Raw genomic sequence first — 22,566 nt, 5'->3', positions numbered from 1 at the left:
AAATATCAAACAAAATCAAACCATATCAAACCCAAATGAATGTTATTAAATATTTGTCATCCAAAATCATCATTTAAAAGTCAATTCTACCAGCAAACATAAGAAAACAACTCAAAATTTGCATTTGATTACTTTGCCTCACATGTGGATAAAATGCAACTTTGCTATTCGTTTTCAAAGTGCAAAGTAAGCCTTTCCGAGCTGGTGTGGTGAAAAGTTTATTCTAAGACGCAATGTATTGCGAATTCTGTTATGTTTAAAGCGTGACAAGCAACGTCAATCATAATGATATGAAGTGGCGATGGCGTCCATTGAAAAAGAGCGAGTCTAAATACTTCATAATTTTTAAAAGTTGTTGAACATAAGTGTCACCGTTTGAGGAGTACAATCTATGTTTTCATTATTTGCTCGTGTTACAGGCCACACCCGATATGTACAAACTGTTATGTGAACAGTGGATGGTCAATTTCCTACAGTCGCCATCAGATTTATTTGAGCGGCCAACAATGCGGCTCACAAATGTCTGAACACGCCGATCCAGCTATTTACAGTCAGCGTCATATCCATGGTAGCATCCAAAGTATTCAAATAGATCGGTACGCCATATAATTAGTATGTCCCTTTCCGACATATCGGTATGATGGAAAGGGCCAAACGATTACTATCGGCTTGTCAACTTTAGTAGACGTTTATGAATAAGGGGGTTACTCTCTGGCTTCTATTTGACCAGAGGCGTATGAATAAGGGGGTAAAATAATTCATTTCATTTCAATTAACTAAATAAAAAACAAATATAATAAAAAATCGTAATAAATAGTTTTAATCTAACATCAAAAACTAATTGTTAACTTTCCACTTTCATCGTAACTTTCGTAATGTCTTCACTATTAACACCAGGTGCACAAAACTGTTCTATATAGGAAAGGAATTCCTCGTTAGGGTCAGGGATCTCCTCCTTCTCGACGGTGCAGATCGGTTCCTCGGATTTGAGGACCACTTTGGCTTGCTGGATCTGCGTGTCGGTCATCATTGGCAGCTTTTTGAAGAACATCTGGAAATAGATTGATAGGCTGGAATGCCTGGAATAGAGACTTAGGGCCCGATTCGGATTGTGAAATAGACATCTATTAGACATCTTTAAGACATCACCAAGATACGATAACGATATGTTTAAGATCTAACCTGTCAAATTTAACATTTGCGCGATTCTGGTATGGAGATACTCTTGAACGATTTCCACAGGATATGACTTACAGATCTAATTCACATCTAATAGATATCTTACTCTATCTAACGTAAAAGTGACATTAGTTGCCCGAATTGCGCTGCAAAAGAGAACTAGTTGATATCTAAACTATAACGTATTTAGAATGGATCTAGAACGTGTCGTCTCTTGTGAATATCTTGAAGTTCGAATACGGCTGTTACATACATATCACATTACATATCAGATACCGGGAAGGGAGACGGTATTCGTACTAGAGTTAGACTAAGAAAAGTCTGCAGGGAAAAAGTCTCCCATAGAAAAAGGACCAGCCAAAATGTATGCTCAGGCAATTATTTTTCGCGATTTCGGGGTTGGTCCCATAGTAAAAGTGGCAACGAGAATGCACTTATTTATTGGCCACCCTGTAGAAGAGAGATAAAGAGACATTACCGTTTCGTTCGCAAACGATTGGCGTGTTGGCTAGGCCCGTCTGAACATTTTGGATTTAGGTTACCTTTCTCGTCATCAAGAGCAGGCCATGTTCTTTCTTCATGTGAGCCTTTAGAAGTGTCATTCTTCGATAACTGAAAAAGGAATAATTTTTTTTTTGCTATTTCTGCTGTTTTTAACAGACATTACAACATTACATTAACGTTAAGTTAGAGCAGTGGTGGGCAAACTTTCTTCGTGGGGGGCCAGAAAGTTTAGGAAATTTAAGTTTAGGCCCAGAATTGTAGCTAAAATTTATTTTGATTTGCGATCATCGTGGGCCAAAGCCATATACTAATTATTTCATAGGACCGGCGGCGGGCCGGATAAAATTCATTGCCGGGCCGGAGATGGCCCGCGGGCCGTACTTTGCCCACCACTGAGTTAGAGGGTTTGGTCACGTTCCAGCACTTTGGAGGACAATAGGCTATTCTCCTACTAGTCAAATCAGTTTCTTTTTAGGGTTTCGTACCCAAAGGGTAAAAACGGGAGCCTATTACTAAGACTCCGCTGTCCATCTGTCTGTCTGTCTGGCTGTATAGCTATAACAACAAAGACTAAAAACAGAATAAAATAAACGTTTAAGTGGGGCTCCCATACAACAAACGTGATTTTTTGCCGTTTTTTGCGTAATGGTACGGAACCCTTCGTGTGCGAGTATGACTCGCACTTAGCCAGTTTTGTTAGGACTGTCTAAACCTGTTATTTTCTTTCGTTAAGTAATGTGCTAATGATCGCACTCGCAATTATAGGTAATAATCGCACTAGTGTGGTAAAGTAGCACCACAGACAAAATATCCTCCAGACTGAGCATAGTCGCGCTACCCTCTCTGCCACGCATACGGTAATTTTACTCCATGTTCGAGTCGAAAGTGTCTTCGTGTGACGTCCGTGTCTTGGAACGGACCAATCACGGCACGGGACTTCGCTCACCTCGTCCCGCGCACCCCCGCATTTTTGGCATCATCGGTTGCATGAAATAATTGCTCTAAACTCGGTCTAGAGGATTCTTAGTCTATGAGTAGCACCATATGTACTGTAAAAACAAAAACATGATATCCTACCGTTTCGGACATATCTGGCAAGCGCAGGGCGGTGGTAACTTCCGATGTGTTCCGTTTATGTGCAGCAACAGTGCACTCTTCTGGGCAAACCGCTTCCCGCACTCTTCACACCCGTGCTTTCTGTATGCTGCGAGACAGAGACGAAGGATTTAATGATCTTGGCTAAACTAAATTTTCAAACAATCCAGAATCAACCCTATTACCTACACTATAGAATGTAATTTGCAGGGGTATTATTTTTCTTGTATGGCTAGGCTTTAGGGCAACTACTGTGACCCTTCAGTGGACCTTATTCCGTTACAATAAAGTTGACATTGGCTACTTACGCAGATGTGTGTCTAAATGCGAGACGAGAGCAGCCTTCACTTGGAAAGGGCGATGGCAGTGTTCGCACACATATTTAATGTCACTGTGTTTCTTCATATGTCGCTGAAACACACAAACACGGTTAAAAGGTGTCATAATTCCCTCTCACTCTCATTGAGCAAAATGTGAGACGCAATACACATTGGACAATGATATTGGACAGATGGAATACCGCCATAATAAAAAAATAAAAATAAATAAATATTATAGGACAATTTTTTACACAGATCGACCTATAATATGTAACATTACTTTACATTAAATATAAATTCGGTCAATAAATTGTACCTGTAGATGGATCCACTCCTGTCCCCTGGGTCACTTTTTAAAACTATGGGTTTGTAATTAAAGTCATCTAATATTTTTGTGGCAATTCTAGTAATTATAAGCCCTACCAGTGGGGAAAGACATAGGAGTGGGAAGGAAAAGATTCCTTCTAAAAAACTAGGCTTATGTTGTCTCCTTGCTGACGGCACAAAATAACGAGATAAGGTTGACTCACCCCTGTATTAGGGTAGGGTATGCATATTATATTATTCTCCCAACAAGCACATATGTACAATTACTTTATTTGCGCAAATATGACTCGGCATTTGTTTTTTTTGTATTTTTATATAACAACTATTCATTCATTCATTGTATCGTGTGTGTAAAGTTTAAAACAAATTCTAATAGTAAAAACAAGTCCATATATTCTAGTAGTAGTATAAATTGTAAAAACAATGAAATTATATCGCGGTAGACCCGTTTGTGTAATTAAATAAATTATAATAGATGGCGCTGTAGCTACGGCTCAGTTTTACGCATAATATATACTTAATGAATACATACTAAGAAAAAAGAAAAATACCGAGAGCGCAGACTGTGAGGTGTAAGCAAACGGGCACGCGGAACATTTAAATGGCCGCTCGCCATTATGTAGGTGGACGTGCGACTCGAGCGCTTGCTTGTTGTTGAATGACGCCGGGCACTGCTCGCACGCGAACCTGTAACAATCCATTTTTAATCTTATTGGATGATAAACCCGAACCTGTAACACTGGATTATGCACCTTATTGGTTATAGGGTAAAGTAAGTAATCGTATGATATAATCGGATAATTTGTCGGGTTGATCAACTATTTCTTTTTCTAATTCTACCCAAGAGAATGGAATGGGCTTCATTAGTGAATCAATTTCATCTTGTCATTCATTGCTATGGTTACTTGGTTACGTTCTCCCGGGTCACTCTTTAAACCCTAGTTTAAAGTTACAAATTATGTAGTAATAAGCCCTTTTCATAAGAAGCCATTCACCAAGCATATTAGATCAACGGGGTACAATTTTTCTTCTAACAAACTTTGCTTATATTATCCCTGGCTGACCTTTATCACGGCCACAAAACCGCATATTTAGTGATCTTAAATATTATGACAACAGTTTTCAGTAGTGACCCAGGAGACGTAACTATGGAAGAGCGACAAGAAAAAGTAGATACACCCATAAACGTACCATTTATAACGGTCACTCTAGTTGCTAGTGTAGTACGAGTAATTTTGTGTGACGAGAAATAAAATTTGTTTCTGGTAGGAAAGTTTTCTATGTACCTATCTAAGTAATTATTTATTTTAAAAGTTAACATATTACTATTTTCACTCAACGAACCTTATTCTCATCTTTACTTGACCACCTTCAGTTGTCCTGTAAAACAAATACCTATGTCATTTTTTTATGCAATTGATTGATATGCAAATATAGTATTTTATTACATCTTATGTCTGGTACTCAGGTATGTATATTTATAACATTTTGCTTGTCAAGAGCTTTTCTCATGTCATCCCATCCAGAGTGACCCATGAGATAATTAAGGAAAATAGGTAGCAACCATCTTAATAATTTAAAAAAATCAAGTGAGTTTTGTGTTCTTTTCGAGAGTGACCCAAAAGACATTACTTTCAAATCATCAGTGAAAGAGACAACTTATCGACACAGACAAAATGGGCAATAAGGTCGCGTATATGTACAGTGGCGTTCAAAAGTGCATGGATAGATGTCGACTGAAATGCCTTAATAATACGGTTGAAACATTTCTATGCAATTTGAACGCCAGTGTACATATTTTTGCCACTTTGTTCGCATCGATATCATATACCTGACTACTGTACTGACTGGACTGTACCTGTAAGTTGCAGGTTTGATGTGCTGTCAATCGATCATTTCTTGAATTGTCACTGTTTTTTAATAAATAATCGAGGAATGTTTCTGGTTTATTGATACTTGAGCCTGTATCCCTGTAGCTTTGTATACATATAATATCGGTAGCTAAACTAATATTGTTCCAAGCAGATGCTGCGATAAAAATTTATAAAAAGTCAAAATGGCCCTTGCCCGAGGCGTTGATTTTTATTTTCCCTTTAATTTAAAAATATTGATAGCTCTACCTGTAGCCCTGCGGCCGGAGACTCTTGGGCTGCAGGAAGGGGCGCGCGCGGCCCTTGTTGCCGACGGAGAGCGCCCGCGCCTTCAGCACCACCTCCGCGTCGGGCGCCACGCAACGCTTCTCGTGCTTGTATAAGTTTGTTGTGCTGTGAAACAGTTATTTTTTTAATTTAATACATAATGTTTATACGACAACGGTTTCACTCACTTGAATTTTTAGACGCTATCGGCGACATGTTTCGGGCCCGTCGGGGGTCCTTCAGGTTATCGCCACCCGCATGGAAGCCTGTAATACCTAGTATTAGGCGGGAAGTGCGTTGTGACGATCGCGTGGACATAGTGAGTGCAGTGTGCTTGACGCCGGTTGATTCAGCCGCCCTGCCAGACCTCGACCTGACAACTCCGGCTGCGGAGTGCACCGCGCCCCCGCCCCCGCTGTCCGCGCGCGCAGGGAGCGGCGAGGCGGGCGCCGCGATCAGTGCACGAGTTGCGGCCGCCGCGAGCACGAGCGCCTGAGGACGGACCCCCGACGGGCCCGAAACATCTCGCCAATAGCGACTAAAAATTCAAGTGAGTGAAACCGTTGTCGTATAAACATTTTAAAATATGTCTCACGAAAGTTTAATATCGTTTAATACATAAGCTTTTTTTTACCATCAATGGACTAAGATTCTATCCAAAATAGAATGATGTGACGTTTACAACATTGTTATAAATAAATGTTGAATTTTTTATTAAAGTTGAAGTATGAAAGTATGTCCACGTAGTGGAGACCACGGACTAGCAAGCGCAGCGTAGGACGTCCACCCACAAGATGGACAGACGATCTTGTTAAGGTCGCCGGAAGACGCTGGATGCGGGTCGCTTCCAACCGGCACGTATGGAGGTCCAAGGGGGAGGCCTATGTTCAGCAGTGGACGTCTTATGGCTGAGATAATGATGATGATGATGAAAGTATGAACAGAAAATTCGCACCCTGCAATTTACAGCCCCTCCCGAAGAGATCCAACAAGGAATTTGGCGAAAATTGTATTACTAAAAATTAAACGAAAGATAATAATAACTTTTCTTTCTAAGACAGGCCCCAATTTCACATCGGTGACAGGTGCAACGAATTGTAAAATCACTGTTGCTGACGTCACAGGCATCCATGGGCTACGATTACCACTTACCATCGGGCGGGCCGTATTCCTGTTTGCCACCATCATTGTATTATTTAAAAAATCTTTATTATATCGGAATAAAACAGATATTTCTCCTGCGAAGTTTCTGACAATTGTCAAAGATTTAGAAGAATTGTAGGTAATTCTTGACAGTTAATGAGTTATATGTCGGAATTTCGTGACAATTGTAGTGTTTCTTGTGACAATTGTCATAAACTTAGCAAGAGAAATATCTGTTTTATTCCGATATCATTAAGTTTTTTTTAATAATACAATGATGGCGGCAAACAGGAATACGGCCCGCCCGATGGTAAGTGGTAACCGTAGCCCATGGATGCCTGTGACGTCAGCAACAGTGATTTTACAATTCGTCGCACCTGTCACGTTGGTGAAACAGGGGCCAGGTATATAAATATGAAGTTTATCTACATACCTTCTGAAATCGACTCCGCAAGCAAAACAGATTAGGTATCTAGGCCCATGCTTCTCTTGATAATGCCGACCAGCTGCAGGAATGGTTTCTATTATGGCATGACACTCGGCACACCTGAAAAGTATATAATGAATGTTTACATATAAATAAATGGCCTTCATCCACGGTATAATAATATACTCCGCCTGGTACTCTCTTCCCGTCTTTTCGTGGTCACGTGACTGACACAAGCCTACGTCATCATGCGACAGCGCTATATGATAATATGCGATAACGCTATATAAAGTGGCAATGTATTTGACGACCGGTCTGGCCTAGTGGGTAGTGACCCTGCCTGCGAAGCCGATGGTCCTGGGTTCGAATCCCAGTAAGGGCATTTATTTGTATGATGATACAGATATATGTTCCTGAGTCATGGGTGTTTTCTATGTATTTAAGTATTTGTATATTATATATATCATTGTCTGAGTACCCACAACACAAGCCTTCTTGAGCTTACTGTGGGACTTAGTCAATCTGTGTAAGAATGTCCCATAATATTTATTTATTTATTTATTTATTTATTTATTATTGTGACGTAGGCTTGTGTCACTCTGGGACAAGAAGACCATGTTTTATTAGACTATGGCCTTCATCATAGAAACTAAACTTTACCAAACAAAAGTGATCCAGGAGACATCATCATAATAAATAGTGACTAAAATACTAATAGCCTCTGAGGCCCACCATACAAATTTTCCTATTTTTAATTTGGACCTTTTGTATAGGGGATTAAGGATGAATTTCGTTTGTTAGTGAAAGCAATGAAACACAAGAATTGTTACTTTATTTGGTTTATGAGGGGTTCCAATGAGATTGAGAAGGGATAGGCATAAAGCACATTGAACCTTATGATTATGAGAATAGGGGTAATTCCTACAGATACATTAAATTATTTAAAAGCTATCTCTATTGGAACAGGCGGCTCAATGTACAAAAATATATGTGGAAAATGTTTCTTCTTTAAGTATGATTATTTGTAGTGTTATTTATTAGATGTGTAGTACAGTCAGCAGCAGATATACCTGAGCGGGCAAGGTGTCCAAGAAAACATATACACTTCAATCATCACAAAAATAAGGACATCTAAGTTGTCATTTTCACGTATAGCAGAAGGTCTAAGGTCCTGTTTTCTAAGGGGACCTTGCATTTTGGAGACAAAGCAAACCGCTTGGAACAGGTGTTTCTGGGGGTGATCTGAGCCGATTAAGCCCGGTTGCCAAGAGGTTCCACCCAGCAGGTGGGCAGGGGAGGGGGGGCAAAAGTGGCTCCGGCGCGCCTCACTCTAAGCTATATATCTGCATACATCTAGCAACTATATCAAGTTTGGTGTCTTTTTCGTGTAATTCGAGGATGAAGAATTCATTTCTGTGACTAAATTTTCACTCTTCCATACAAAAAAATCGAGAAATTAAAAATTCCAAAAAAATCTTTTCACTTCTTTTTTCGAAAATCTTCTACAAAATTAAAACTATGAGGATTTGCTCTAGAAAAAAAATACCTGTGAATAGCCCAGTTATCCTACTATATAGAATAGTAAACTTGTTAAACATTTTTTTTTCATAACTCTGATAAAAAAAATGTTTTGTGTCGCGCGGCGTACCTGCATTGTAAGAGCGGTATGCAGCGTTTAGGATTTTTAAGTATGTTTCGATGGTTTCTGATAAGTTGTTATTCTTCTGGTTGTAGAAAATTACTTCTGGACGTGATATATATACAAATATAAATTAAACGTATAAATATAGATGTTGGGAAAACTTTCGCCAATAGAGTTATTATAAATGTGATAAAATTAACAAAGCAGATGTTTGATTAAAATGCGGGTTAAAATACGAGTAAGATATATATTGTTCGCAATTGCCACTACATGCCCATGAGTCCGTGCATTTTAGTTTTTTCTTAACGCAGTTGCACCTCCCTGCGCATTTTGTTTTGCAGCGGCAACGAATAAGCTCTAAACAAGCAGCAGCCGCCGCAGGTAGGCTTGTACATATGGGCTCCCAATAACCATTTTGTTCGGACCAGCTCCAGTCAGCAGGACATGGAAGCTGTTGCTGAGGGGCTATAATCTGTCCCCAAACATAGCCTCCTTGGTAAACTGCACGGAGAAATATGTTTACGTGGGTAGGGCATCTTTCATTGGATGCAGATTCTCTAACTGAAGATTTTTTTTTGTAAAAAGTACTTTTCGGCACTCTTTTGCACTCGTACTTGTACCTGATGTACTCGTAAAATCAGTAACAAAATACTATGCATTTTGTTAAAATAACGTCTAGGGGCCAATTCACACCTCGTAATTCAAATCTGTCCATACTTACTATTGTAAGACTCTTACTTGCCATACAAGACAATAACAATTTTTATCAATATTGGCAATGCCTGCTCAATATTGCCTTGTTTGCCGTATTTAAACCCCTCCGTTACGGCAGGATATGCGCTCCAAGCTTGAAATACGCTTTTTTCCCTGTCCATACAAAAAAGAAACAGTGTCGCAACCTGAAAAGGTGTGGAAGAATGACAAGACTTCTGACCTTTCTGGTCCTGTAAAATAAATTATATATCTATGCGTTACAAATAAAATCATATATTTAAAGAAAGTTTGCAGCACTTGACCAATTGCCCTGGTGAGCTGTCTCGTATACTGCGGTGACATATTTATTTTATTTACAATTAATGGAGGATTGGCACAGGAAAGAATCACCTGTTCCTCTCGTGCCATGCTATTGCATTTTCTTAAGCTAACGTTTGTAGTTCTTCCATTAATTGTAAATAAAATAAATAAATATGTCACCGCAATAAGAGACAGGTCAACTGGGCTAATGGTCACGTGCTGCAAACTTTCTTTAAATATATGATTTTATTTGTAACTCATAGATATATGATTTATTTTACAGGACCAGAAAGGATAGTAGTCTTGCCATTCTTCCACGCCTTTTCAGGTTACAACACAGTTTCTTTTGTGTGTGGAAAGGGAAAAAAAGCGTATTTCAGCTTAAAGCGCATATCCTGCTGTAACGGAGGGCCTTCTTCTTCGTTACACTCTTGATAGAGTGGTCGTGGCCATTATGAAAACTTTTGAGCGACTCATTTAACGACACGTCGCCATTCCTCCCGTAGAGCTGCTTTCCGTAGGCATTCGCTTACTGTGACCGACACACTGATTTGGTTTGGTCAGTACATCTCATTAGAGATCTTCCCCTAGCCCTGTCACCTCCTACTCTTTCTTGCACAACTAGACGTTCTGTAGATGTTCCGTCTCGACGAGACACGTGTCGAAAGAAGTTGAGTACCGAGTTTTGCCCGTAGAAAGCAACCGCTCTTTAATGCCAAGCTCCTCAATAATTGATGCTCAGTCCATGATATGCCCAGCATTCGTCTCCAGCACCACATCTCTAGTGCATTCACTTTCTGTTTTTCGGATGCCCTTAGTGTCCATGTGAGACATACAGCATACAGAAAAGTGGGAAATATGAGGGATCTGACAATCCTGGTTTTAGTGGTCCTTGTAATGTTCCGGAGGGATTTAAATACGGTAAACAAAACAACATTGAGCAGCCAATTTTGGAAAAAAATGTTATTGTCTTGTATGACAAGTAAGAGTCTTACAATATTAAATCTGAACAGATTTGAATTACGAGATGTGAATTGGTCCTTAGACATTATTTTGATACTATCCATTGTGTTACAGTGTTCGGATCAGGTACAAGTACAAGTGTAAAAGAGTGCCGAAAAGTACTTTTTACAAAAAATAATCTTCAGTTAGAGAATCTGCCTCCAATGGAAGATGCGCTACCTACGTAAACATATTCTCCGTGCAGTTTACCAAGGAGGCTATGTTTGGGGACAGATTATAGCCCCTCAGCAACAGCTTTCATGTCCTGCTGACTGGAGCTGGTCCAAACAAAATGGTTATTGGGAGCCCATATGTACAAGCCTACCTGTTGTTTAGAGCTTATTCGTTGCCACTGCAAAACAAAATGCGCAGGGAGGTGCAACTGCGTTAAGAAAAAACTAAAATGCACGGACCCATGGGCATATAGTGGCAATTGCGAACAATATATATCTTACTCGTATTTTAACCCGCATTTTAATCAAACATCTGCTTTGTTAATTTTATCACATTTATAATAACTCTATTGGCGAAAGTTTTCCCAACATCTATATTTATACATTTAATTTATATTTGTATATATATCACGTCCAGAAGTAATTTTCTACAACCAGAAGAATAACAACTTATCAGAAACCATCGAAACATACTTAAAAATCCTAAACGCTGCATACCGCTCTTACAATGCAGGTACGCCGCGCGACACAAAACATTTTTTTTATCAGAGTTATGAAAAAAAAATGTTTAACAAGTTTACTATTCTATATAGTAGGATAACTGGGCTATTCACATGTATTTTTTTTCTAGAGCAAATCCTCATAGTTTTAATTTTGTAGAGGATTTTCGAAAAAAAAAGTGAAAAGATTTTTTTTGAATTTTTAATTTCTCGATTTTTTTGTATGGAAGAGTGAAAATTTAGTCACAGAAATGAATTTTTCATCCTCATATTACACGAAAAAGACACCAAACTTGATATACTTGCTAGATGTATGCAGATATATAGCTTAGAGTGAGGCGCGCCGGAGCCACTTTTGCCCCCCCTCCCCTGCCCACCTGCTGGGTGGAACCTCTTGGCAACCGGGCTTAATCGGCTCAGATCATCCCCAGGAACACCTGTTCCAAGCGGTTTGCTTTGTCTCCAAAATGCAAGGTGGTGGACCTTAGAACCCCAGCTAGTAGGCTTTCAGTTCGTCACATATACCTTAACTTCTGAGTTTTTCTTTAACACATACACCCTTATTTAATCACAATGACAATAACGGTTAAAACGTCAGTGGTAACTAAGCACTCAAATTCAAGCTGCTGTCATTAACACCTACACGCACTGCCAATCACGTACGTCAGCAGCCAGGGTGCCACCAGTTGCTAAGCAGTTGTTATTTCAATGGTAACTAAGCATCAACATTTTATCTGTTTAACTTTTAAATAAATACTGTAGCACTACGAATTGACACCTCCTTTCTTAAAGAAGTATTTTATCGTTAAGTGTCAAACTTAGACAATAAATAAGTAGGTTCTACGAGAACGATCGGTTTTTTTATTTTAACTGTCATATGCGGCTGTTCTTCCAAACCGTAGAGCATATTATATACCTATGTTAATATATTTATTTAGCCCGCTTATTGTACTAAAACATACTATACAGGGTGGCCACAGGTTGGCCCATTTAGATCGGCCAGTATGGGAAAATCTGATACTATAAGATATACACCGATCTTTTCTTAGGAATCATGTCATCGATTTAAGTAACACGAAACACTGCATTCATACATTTAAAAAAAATGTGTACTCAGCTCGGGAATCAAACCCCGAACGTTTTGAAAAATAAAACTAAGACTATTTCTATTTAGATATCGATTGTGTAGGTCTTAAGCAATAAATGTTACTATGAAACATGATGTCTAAAATTAATAAAATGCATTGTTTTCATGTCCTTTAATTTCATTTAGTAAGTTTTCGAAGATTTTTAGGGTTTTAGGGTTCCGTACCCAAAGGGTAAAACGGGACCCTATTACTAAGACTCTGCTATCCGTCCGTCCGTCCATCCATCCGACCGTCCGTCCGTCTGTCACCAGGCTGTATCTCAGGAACCGTGATAGCTAGATAGTTGAAATTTTCACAGATGATGTATTTCTGTTGCCGCTATAACAACAAATACTAAAAACAGAATAAAATAAAGATTTAACTGGGGCTCCCATACAACGAACGTGATTTTTGACCGAAGTTAAGCAACGTCGGGCGGGGTCAGTACTTGGATGGGTGACCGTTTTTTTTTTTGCCTTTTTTTGCATTATGGTACGGAACCCTTCGTGCGCGAGTCCGACTCGCACTTGCCCGGTTTTTATTTTCAATATATTTTACATACATTTTTTTTAAATGTATGAATGCAGTTTTTCTTGTTACTAAAATCGATGACATGGTTCCTAAGAAGAGATCGGTGTATGTCTTATAGTTTTAGATTTTCCTATACTGACCGATCTAAATGGGCCAACCTGTGTAGTACCTACTAAAATACGATGCCCCGAATCGATCAAAGAACGAAGGAGAAAATAATTGTATCCAACCTAGCAGTAGGTAAATATCAAATGGCATTCCGCACAGGAGTAATCTAAGTAACGCTTACTGCGGGTTCAAACCTACAAAGTCCTGATAGAAAGTCGTACATATTACGCTACATCTGACATATCTTCAAAAATTATATAAACTAATGCGAAATTAACATAAAACCTGAAGACACAAATTAATAATAAAAAAGAAACCCAAAAGAAATAAAAAGCTGTAATCTCTAGGTGCGTACGACTGAGATTTGAACCCGCGGTCTCTACTTTGAAAAGCAAACGCCTGTTACTGAGACCACAACGTGCCTTGACAATTGGCTCTAAATTCGGCTTCAGTTAGATTTTGCTATGTGTCATTCGTCTTGACGATTCTGTTAAAAGAATTAGTTTACAGTAAGTTGACCGAGAGGCTCCTGTCAAATGGTTGAAGGGCAAAACGTGAGATAGATGTATGTGATGACAAGACTGTACTGCTTTCGATGATTGTCAAAACGCTTTACCTGAAATTAGCATGGCTATCTTTCATTCAATATTCGACCATACTTGTATGCTTTAAGAGCGCTCTTACAAGAAAAGTCGAAATAATGCAAAATTGATGATACTAGTCGACGAAATTCAGGACTTTGTGCTCATTATTAGAAACAATGAGTACTTGTTCCAGTAAAAGCGACTTCTTATCTTTTTAAATATCGTTGTAAATATTAGAAAAAGGACTTATTAAATTAGTAATGAATTTTTTTCTGATGGTCGTTTCCGAAAAACCGCGTGAAGCACTGAACGGCAAGCTCTTATTTGGAAATGTTGAGAAGTTTACTCTGCTAAACCTGGCTATTTTGTATTACTAATACCCTGTACTTTAGGCATATCAAACGATATTTTTCCTACATACCTTTGAGAAAGAGAAAATCAAAGTAAAACGAACTAAATTTTCTCTCCGAAACAAGTGTCAATTTCTACGAAAATCTACTTAATATCGAAGTCATTTTCATACTCAAGCAATCTGCAACGTTTGCTTATACTGTTGGTATACATTAGTGTTTATGAAATTCTACTATAATTTTTTGGCAATTTTTTTGAAAACTACTCTATATTACCGATGACGCGCGCTCGCCAGCTCAGTGCCGCGGCAGAGCTTGTACAGGCAGGACGTGTGTCGGTCGGCTCCGCACATTTTCAACGGCGACGACGAGGTTTTTTATCATTGTGTGCGGCGGGCGCCGTGTAAAACGCTATACTGTGTGCGTGTAAACCGCAACGAGAGACTTTGATCCTAGCACTGTTTTTATAGTATTATAATTTATAATGGTACAGTTTAATAAACTACCGGACAGGATTAAAAATATTTGAAACGACCTGACATTCTATATGTATTTATTTGACTCAAGATAGTACTCAGGGTCTGATGATGGAGCCGGAAGGTGGTCACCGGTACCAATCAACCATGCAACTAAACCACTTCGTGTTTAGGCTCGTTTTATTCGTCTCAACAAGATCTTTGACACAAGATAGTACTCAGGGTCTGATGATGGAGCCGGAATGTGGTCACCGGTACTAATCAACCATGCAACTAAACCATTTCGTGTTTGGGCTCGTTTAATTCGTCTCAACAAGATCTTTGACACAAGATAGTACTCAGGGTCTGATGATGGAGCCGGAAGGTGGTCACCGGTACCAATCAACCATGCAAGTAAACCACTTCGTGTTTGGGCTCGTTTGATTCATCTCAACAAGATCTTTGACACAAGATAGTACTCAGGGTCTGATGATGGAGCCGGAAGGTGGTCACCGGTACCAATCAACCATGAAACTAAACCACTTCGTGTTTAGGCTCGTTTTATTCGTCTCAACAAGATCTTTGACACAAGATAGTACTCAGGGTCTGATGATGGAGCCGGAAGGTGGTCACCGGTACCAATCAACCGTGCAACGAAACCACTTCGTGTTTAGGCTCGTTTTATTCGTCTCAACAAGACCTTTGACACAAGATAGTACTCAGGGTCTGATGATGGAGCCGGAAGGTGGTCACCAGTACCAATCAACCATGCAACTAAACCACTTCGTGTTTGGGCTCGTTTGATTAGTCTCAACAAGATCTTTGACACTGAAGATACACAAGGTTTGATTATGGAGCTGAAAGGTGGCCACGGGTACCAGTCTATCATGTAACTGAACCACTTCGTGTTTAGGCACGTTTTATTCATCTCAACAAGATCTTTGACACAAGATAGTACTCAGGATCTGATGATGAGTTCGAAGGTGGCGACGCGTACCTGTCTATCATGCAGTGTTGGCATCAATCTGAACTAAATCAATTCGGATTGATCAATCGAACTGACGCGTCAATCCGAATTGATCAATCCGAATTGATCAATTCGAATTGATTTAATTCTGATTGACGCGTCGATCCGATTGAATCAATTGGAATTAACGCATCAATCCTCAATTTGGATTAAATCAATTCTCAATCTAGATTAACCTAGGGTCCCTTTCCCTTCCCTAAGATTAGTTTTCAAAGGTGTCCTTTTTAGGGACTTACTGGACTTAAAGTCGATATCTGAGGTTCCCAGAGGTTCGAAAACATGTTCCTGATGTCAGTATTGACTGATGTCCCTTTTAGGGACATTTTTCGAAATTGGCCAATTACGTTCATATTCGTAATCGATGTCGACCATAGGTCCCGAAAAATGTTTCTGACGTCAGTATTGAAGGATGTCCCTTCCATTTCGGGACATTTTTTTAAATTGATCGTTGGCACTTTAAAACGATATCTGAGATTTCCAAAGGTTCCGTAACATGTTTATTTTCTGGACATTTATGGGACATTTCTTCCAATTAACCGATTGCGTTCAAAATCGATATCTGAGGTGCCCAAAGGTTTCGAAACATGTTTCTGACGTTTCACAAAAATGGCCTAAATAAAAAGGACATTAGGTAGGTACATACAAAGTAATCGTCAATACGAATTGACGATTGAGGATTGACCGATCAATTCGAATTAACGATTAGTAATCGTCAATCTTCAATCAGTAGATTTAGAATTAGTTTCGTCAATCGTCAATTCGAATTGATCGGTCAATTCTCAATCGTCAATTCGAATTGATTTTTTGCCAACACTGCTATCATGTAACTGAACCACTTCATGTTTGGGCTCGTTTGATTCGTCTCAACAAGACCTTGGACACAAGTTAGTACTCAGGGTCTGATGATGGAGCTGGACTGTGGCCACGGGTACCAGTCTACCATGTAACTGAACCACTTCGTGTTTGGGCTCGTTTGATTCGTCGCAACAAGATCTTTGACACAAGATACTACTCAGGGTCTGATGATGGAGCTCGAAGGTGGCGACGGGTACCAGTCTATCACATAACTGAACCACTTCGTGTTTGGGCTTCGTGTTTGGTTTATCACCTAGTGTCAAAGATCTTGTTGAGACGAATCAAACGAGCTTAAACACGAAGTGGTTTAGTTGCATGGTTGATTGGTACCGGTGACCACCTTCCAGCTCCATCATCAGACTCTGAGTATCACCTAGTGTCAAAGATCTTGTTGAGACTAATCAAACGAGCCTAAACATGAAGTGGTTTACTTGCATGGTTGATTGGTACCGGTGACCACCTTCCGGCTCCATCATCAGACTCTGAGTATCACCTAGTGTCAAAGATCTTGTTGAGACTAGTCAAACGAGCCTAAATATGAAGTGGTTTAGTTGCATGGTTGATTGGTACCGGTAACCAACTTCCAGCTCCATCATCAGACTCTGAGTATCACCTATATATAGTTCGTTTTTTTAGCATTAGAAAGAACTCTACAGAAGCAAGCGTGCAGTTTTTATCAGGCTCTTTAATTGTTAATAATGATTGAATTATCTAATGAAGCATGGTCAATACATATAATTTACTTCAAATTATTACCGCTAATAGTGCCGGATTTGGAACCACAAGCTTACTTCTGCGAAGTTCTTTCTAATGCTAAAAAAAACGGACTATAGTGTCAAAGATCTTGTTGAGATGAATAAAACGAGCCTAAACACGATGTGGTTTAGTTGTTTGGTTGATTGGTAATGGTGACCACCTTCCAGCTCCATCATCAGACCATGAGTACTGTCTTGTGTCAAAGATCTTGTTGAGACGAATCAAACGAGCCCAAACACGAAATTGTTTAGTTACATGAGAGACTGGTACCCGTGGCCACCTTCCAGCTCCATCATCAGACCCTGTGTATCTTCAGTGTCAAAGATCTTGTTGAGACGAATCAAACGAGCCCAAACACGAAGTGGTTTAGTTACATGATAGACTGGTACCCGTGGCCACCTTCCAGCTCCATCATCAGACCCTGTGTATCTTCAGTTTCTTGTAACTTGTTTCTTGTAAATAATTGAGTACCTATAATTTCTTTCGAGTAATATACGTTCATAAGTACGAGTATGGGGCTATTCATAAATTACGTCGTTTCAAATGGGAGGAGGGGGGGGGGGGGGCTGGACATCGGATGATGGTAGCATGACGTAGGAGGAAACAGAGTCATCCGAAGCATGATTTTTGGATGATTTGAGGGATGGGGGGGTCAAAAATAGATGACGTAATTTATGAACAGCCCCTATGTACATTTGCACTGCATTTAGTATTTTCGTACTTACCAAATAACAGTTTTAGGACTTTATAAGTTAAGTACAGTTAGTGTTGTTATGGTTGATTTCAATATGCTTCACGAAGGATCAAGAATGTTTAATCCATCATTGTAGTGCGAGTGTGGTAGAAGGGATCGGAATACTGAGCTCGCACGGCCTGCCGCAGCGCGTAAAATACCTAAACTCGCTCAACCCCGAAATGTAATAGCACTCTTAAAGTCTATTTTTCCATATTGTTCAGATATATTTGACACGTTGGCCGCTTAGATACCATTGGTTTTTTGACAGCTAAGGTATCAATGACTTATTGTAAGTGTAGAAATTAATGAATAGCGACTGTTAACATATTTGTGACACGTTGAGCGCTCACAAGTAAATACTACCATGACAGTCAACAACTTTTTGACAGTTTAAACGTTTACCTCTCTTTGAGCACCTGGAGTGTATAGCGACTTCTGCTGCTGACTGTACTGTTACCATACTTTTCAAAAGTGACCCAGGAGACATCACCCATACAACAGCATCAGATAAAAGTTTATAGATTTATTATAAGGATGGGTAAGTAAACCAGCTCGATTCCATTCCCCAAAAATTAAAATTTTCATTTTTCGAAAGATCCAATCAATATTTGTGATTTTTGGAGGATGACAGCCCCAGGACTCTTCCTGGGGCCTGTTTCTCAAAAGCTTGTAACTTGTAATAGTGGAAGTCCCTTTCTAACAAAAGCTGTCAAAAAGTAACATCGAGCTCGCTCCATCGTAGGCCACGTCTACGCCTCGGCTAGTCTGTGGCCATGAGTAAGCCTATTCATAATAAAAAAAAAATCAGCTTGTCGCTTGCAAGTTGCAAGTTTTTGAGAAACAGGCCCCTGAACTGGTGATTTGTAATGGGTTTTGCTGTAGCTGTAGCTCATCTTGCACCATTCTACTAACCCGGGGTTGACCAGTTAAACCTGGAGTTACCATGGTTACCCGTAGAATTTGACACTGAGTTCACGGTTTAAACGCTTAATCCGGGGTTAGTGGGAAGGCGCAAGTGGGCCTTAAAAGGGTTGCCATCCCCTGACAGAGATACATACTCAAACAAGATGTCATTCATCATGTAGTGGTCTTTGGGTAGCGGAGGAGGTTTCACACTCTTCATGATTTCGGCCAGTGAGTTCACCAGAAGCTCTTCATCATCTCGCAGCTCTACATACTGTTCCCGCAGCTCCTAAACAAAAGTTATTATACTTTTTTATAAAATTAATTTTTTGATAAGCGCAAGACAAGAGTAAGTTGGGAGGAGGAGGAGACCACTCCGTCGGAGGACGAGTGGCAGCAGACACATGAGGTAATCAGCCCGCAGCGCACGCAATGGGCCATAAACAGTTTTGACTCCTTCAAATCTCCAGGAATGGACGGGATCTTCCCTGCGCTACTTAAGTGGGGCGGGAGGCATCTCACTTTGAAGCTGACCACCATTCTGCGCGCCTGTCTGGCTCATAGGTACGTGCCGAAGCGGTGGAGAGAGGTCAAAGTCATCTTCATACCGAAACCAGGTAAAAGCGATTACTCAGATCCCAAATCCTTCAGGCCCATCAGCCTGACCTCATTCATGCTTAAAACCTTGGAGAGGTTGTGCGATAGGCACCTGAGGGAGAGAGTGCTGAGTAACGTGCCCCTGCATCCCAACCAACATGCCTACAGCCCTGGCAAGTCTACAGAATCGGCACTTCATGCAGTGGTAAGCAAAATTGAGGTAGCGATTAAAAACAGGTCCATGTGCTTAGGAACCTTTATAGACATAGAAGGAGCCTTCGACAGGACTAGGTTCAGCAGCATTGCAGCAGCACTGGTAAGACATGGTGCGAATACAGTCATGACCAAATGGATAAACAACATGTTGAGCCAGAGGATCATAAGACTTGGGACAGGCGAGACACAGCAGGCAGTAGTGGCAAAGGGATGCCCCCAAGGGGGAGTTCTATCGCCACTTCTATGGAACCTAGTGGTGAACGACCTCATAACAACATTAAACAACAATCACTATTACACAATCGGCTATGCTGACGACATAGTGATACTAACAAGCGGCAACCACTCAGGTACGGTATGCGATGTTACCCGCTCTGCACTAGCCATCGTGGAGCGCTGGTGCGTTAACAACGAACTCACAGTCAATCCTCGCAAGACGGAGCTGGTAATGTTCACCAACAAACGCAACTTGGGAAACTACCACCTTCCCAAACTGTTCAATACAGAACTCCAACTATCGGCAGAGGTAAAGTATCTAGGGGTAATACTTGACAACAAACTGAATTGGAGTAATCACCTAAATGGCAAAATTGATAAAGCTACAGTCGCGTTCTGGCAATGTCGTAGAATGGTGGGTAGAACCTGGGGATTAACTCCTAGGCTAACTCTATGGCTTTACCAGGCAGTGATAAGACCAATAATAAGCTACGGCGCGATAGTATGGTGGCCACGCACCAAACTATCCACTGTTGAGGCTAGACTATAACGACTCCAGAGGTTGGCCTGTATGGCGACAACGGGCTGCATGAGGACAACACCAACCGCGGCCCTGGAAGCCTTACTGGGTCTGCCGCCGCTGCACCTCTTCATACAACAAGAAGCGCTGGCTGCGGCGGTACGTCTCAAAAAATCTAATCTCTGGAGACCGCCTAGGGTGCCACACACCGAAATCCTCTACGAGGCCATAGGTAAGGAACCGCTTATAGAAGCGGTGACTGACAGGATACCCAAGCAGTTCGTCTTCGACAAAAAATACAAAATACAATTACACGAAGAACCCCATGAAGGACTCAACCCAAGGGAGCTGAGAATCTTCACGGACGGATCAAAAACAAGGTCAGGCACTGGCGCTGGGGTTTTCTCAGAGGACCTAAACATACACATCTCGACACCACTTGGTGCCCATAACACAGTCTTCCAGGCGGAATGTATGGGCATTATAATGGCAGCACACGCAATCGTCTCAAGGGAAGCAATGGACTACCCCATCCGCATACTCTCTGATAGTCGGTCAGTACTACAAGCTCTACAAAGTTTTACTTTCACTTCAGGGCTAATTTACGAATGTCACAAAGCTCTGTCAGAGGTATGTACCACCAATGGCGTAACTCTGCAGTGGATCAAAGGACACAGCAACTCACGAGGTAACGATGCAGCCGACATCCTGGCGAGAGGAGGCTCGGAACTGAAGGTGGCAGGACCTGAGCCAATCCTACCTCTGCCATATGCCTGGCTCCGGAACACGCTGCGACACAACACCAAGGTAAAACACCAGCAATATTGGTCTAACCTAGGCACATGCAGGCAGGCGAAGGAAGCCCTCCCGACACTCAACCCCAATCTGTCGCGGAGGCTTCGACAGCTGAAGAGACCACAGCTCCGGCTTTTAGCTGGGGCAATAACTGGACACGCCTCATTTAACAAACACCTATTAACCCTACGTGTTACAGATAGCCCCCTCTGCAGAGCATGCATGGAGGCAGAGGAGACAGCCGCCCACGTCATTCTCGAATGCCCAGGGGTGGCAAAATACCGGGCACAACACCTCGGCTCACCGGGGTCTCTCCCAGAAGTCGTCGGCAACATTAAGGGTCTGCTAGGCTTCTTGGTGGAGTTGGGTTGGCAGGAATAGTGCAGCCATCCCATCACGCAAAATAGGCGCAATAATAGACGTCGAGTTGCGGAAAACAAGCCCGCGATAACCTATAACCTATAACCTATAAGAGCATTTTTTTTTCGGAGCGATTTTTTGTAACTTTAATATAAAAATAATAATAATAATACCTTTACAAATGACTTCCACTGCCAAGGCTTTAATTGCCTCCGCCTCCTCCTACTCTCAATACTTTCTTCAGGAATGTCTTCATCAGGGGGCTCCTCCTCGGGCACATAGTCGTCATCCTCACCAACTTTGTACAAATCTGAATCGTCAGGAACAAAATCACCATAGACTTCCTGATCTTCATATAAATACTCCACTGTCTCGTCAATATCCTCATCTAATACCTCCTCTTTTATGATGATGGGTTTTATCGATTCTTGACTAGAGAATGTACCGTCCGTCTCATCCAAAAGTTCCTCTTTAATTTTTGTTTTTGGAAAGTTTCCCACGGATTCTTCGTTATCAGACTCGTCTCCTATTACAACTACCATTATCTCGTCATCCAAGATGTCTAGCTCCATCTTTTAAGACTGCTGCTTGTCACAGGCTAAAAGAATACGACTTAATAAATATAAATAATCAAAAAACTTAGTGATCGCTTGCAGGGTTTTTGAATTTATTTTGACAAACCACACCGAAATTATTTTTATCAAAACAACGCAAAGGATAGTTCTATGGAGCCATTGCGTCGATCGAAAAAGTTGAGAATTATTGATAGGAACCTACAATCGCAAAATTTATTACGAATGGATAGAAAATGAAATTGTTTTACCTTTAAACAGTAAAATGATGTTTTTACTTGCGTAATATTTAGTAAAATATTGCGTTTTCTTTAGTAATTTGACAGAATGAATTACAGCCTTTGCCACAAAATGGCCACGTTGTTTTTTTTTTCCTTCGAACAAGTTTGCTTCG

At 40.6% G+C, this 22,566-nt stretch overlaps 1 protein-coding gene across 3 annotated transcripts; it reads right to left on the bottom strand.

Annotated features, from left to right (window-relative positions):
* Window positions 1–794: 794 nt before the first annotated feature.
* Window positions 795–22,528, bottom strand: LOC134670315 (zinc finger protein 84-like). 3 transcript variants are annotated; one of them, XM_063528069.1, is made up of 11 exons: window positions 22,424–22,528; window positions 21,774–22,198; window positions 19,052–19,185; window positions 7,140–7,253; window positions 5,546–5,689; window positions 4,770–4,805; window positions 3,977–4,112; window positions 3,087–3,189; window positions 2,761–2,887; window positions 1,722–1,791; window positions 795–1,051 (listed from the first exon to the last, which is right to left on the bottom strand). In XM_063528069.1, exons 2-11 carry the CDS (start codon window positions 22,170–22,172, stop codon window positions 845–847), a joined length of 1,470 nt encoding a protein of 489 aa, XP_063384139.1. In that variant the 5' UTR covers window positions 22,173–22,198; window positions 22,424–22,528; the 3' UTR covers window positions 795–844. The 3 variants fall into 3 exon arrangements, with proteins under 3 accessions (XP_063384139.1, XP_063384138.1, XP_063384140.1); XM_063528068.1 differs by lacking the exon at window positions 22,424–22,528 and having other exon boundaries at window positions 21,774–22,319; XM_063528070.1 differs by lacking the exons at window positions 4,770–4,805; window positions 22,424–22,528 and having other exon boundaries at window positions 21,774–22,319.
* Between the last annotated feature and the right edge of the window lie 38 nt (window positions 22,529–22,566).

Source organism: Cydia fagiglandana, chromosome 13 (assembly GCF_963556715.1).
Source record: "Cydia fagiglandana chromosome 13, ilCydFagi1.1, whole genome shotgun sequence".
In the NCBI taxonomy this organism is placed as follows: domain Eukaryota; kingdom Metazoa; phylum Arthropoda; class Insecta; order Lepidoptera; family Tortricidae; genus Cydia; species Cydia fagiglandana.
The sequence above is the reverse complement of the archived record's forward strand: the minus strand, read 5'-3'. Positions and strand labels throughout refer to the sequence as shown.

What these genes read in the sequence shown, in the direction of transcription:
- LOC134670315 (XM_063528069.1), bottom strand. Translation starts at nt 22,172, where the DNA reads ATGGAGCTAGACATCTTGGATGACGAGATAATGGTAGTTGTAATAGGA. An exon ending in ATGAATGACATCTTGTTTGA is followed by an intron (nt 7,254 to 19,051) that starts GTATGTATCTCT and finishes TATACTTTTCAG; the next exon opens with GTGTGCCGAGTGTCATGCCA. An exon ending in TGCCAGATATGTCCGAAACG is followed by an intron (nt 1,792 to 2,760) that starts GTAGGATATCAT and finishes TTCCTTTTTCAG; the next exon opens with TTATCGAAGAATGACACTTC.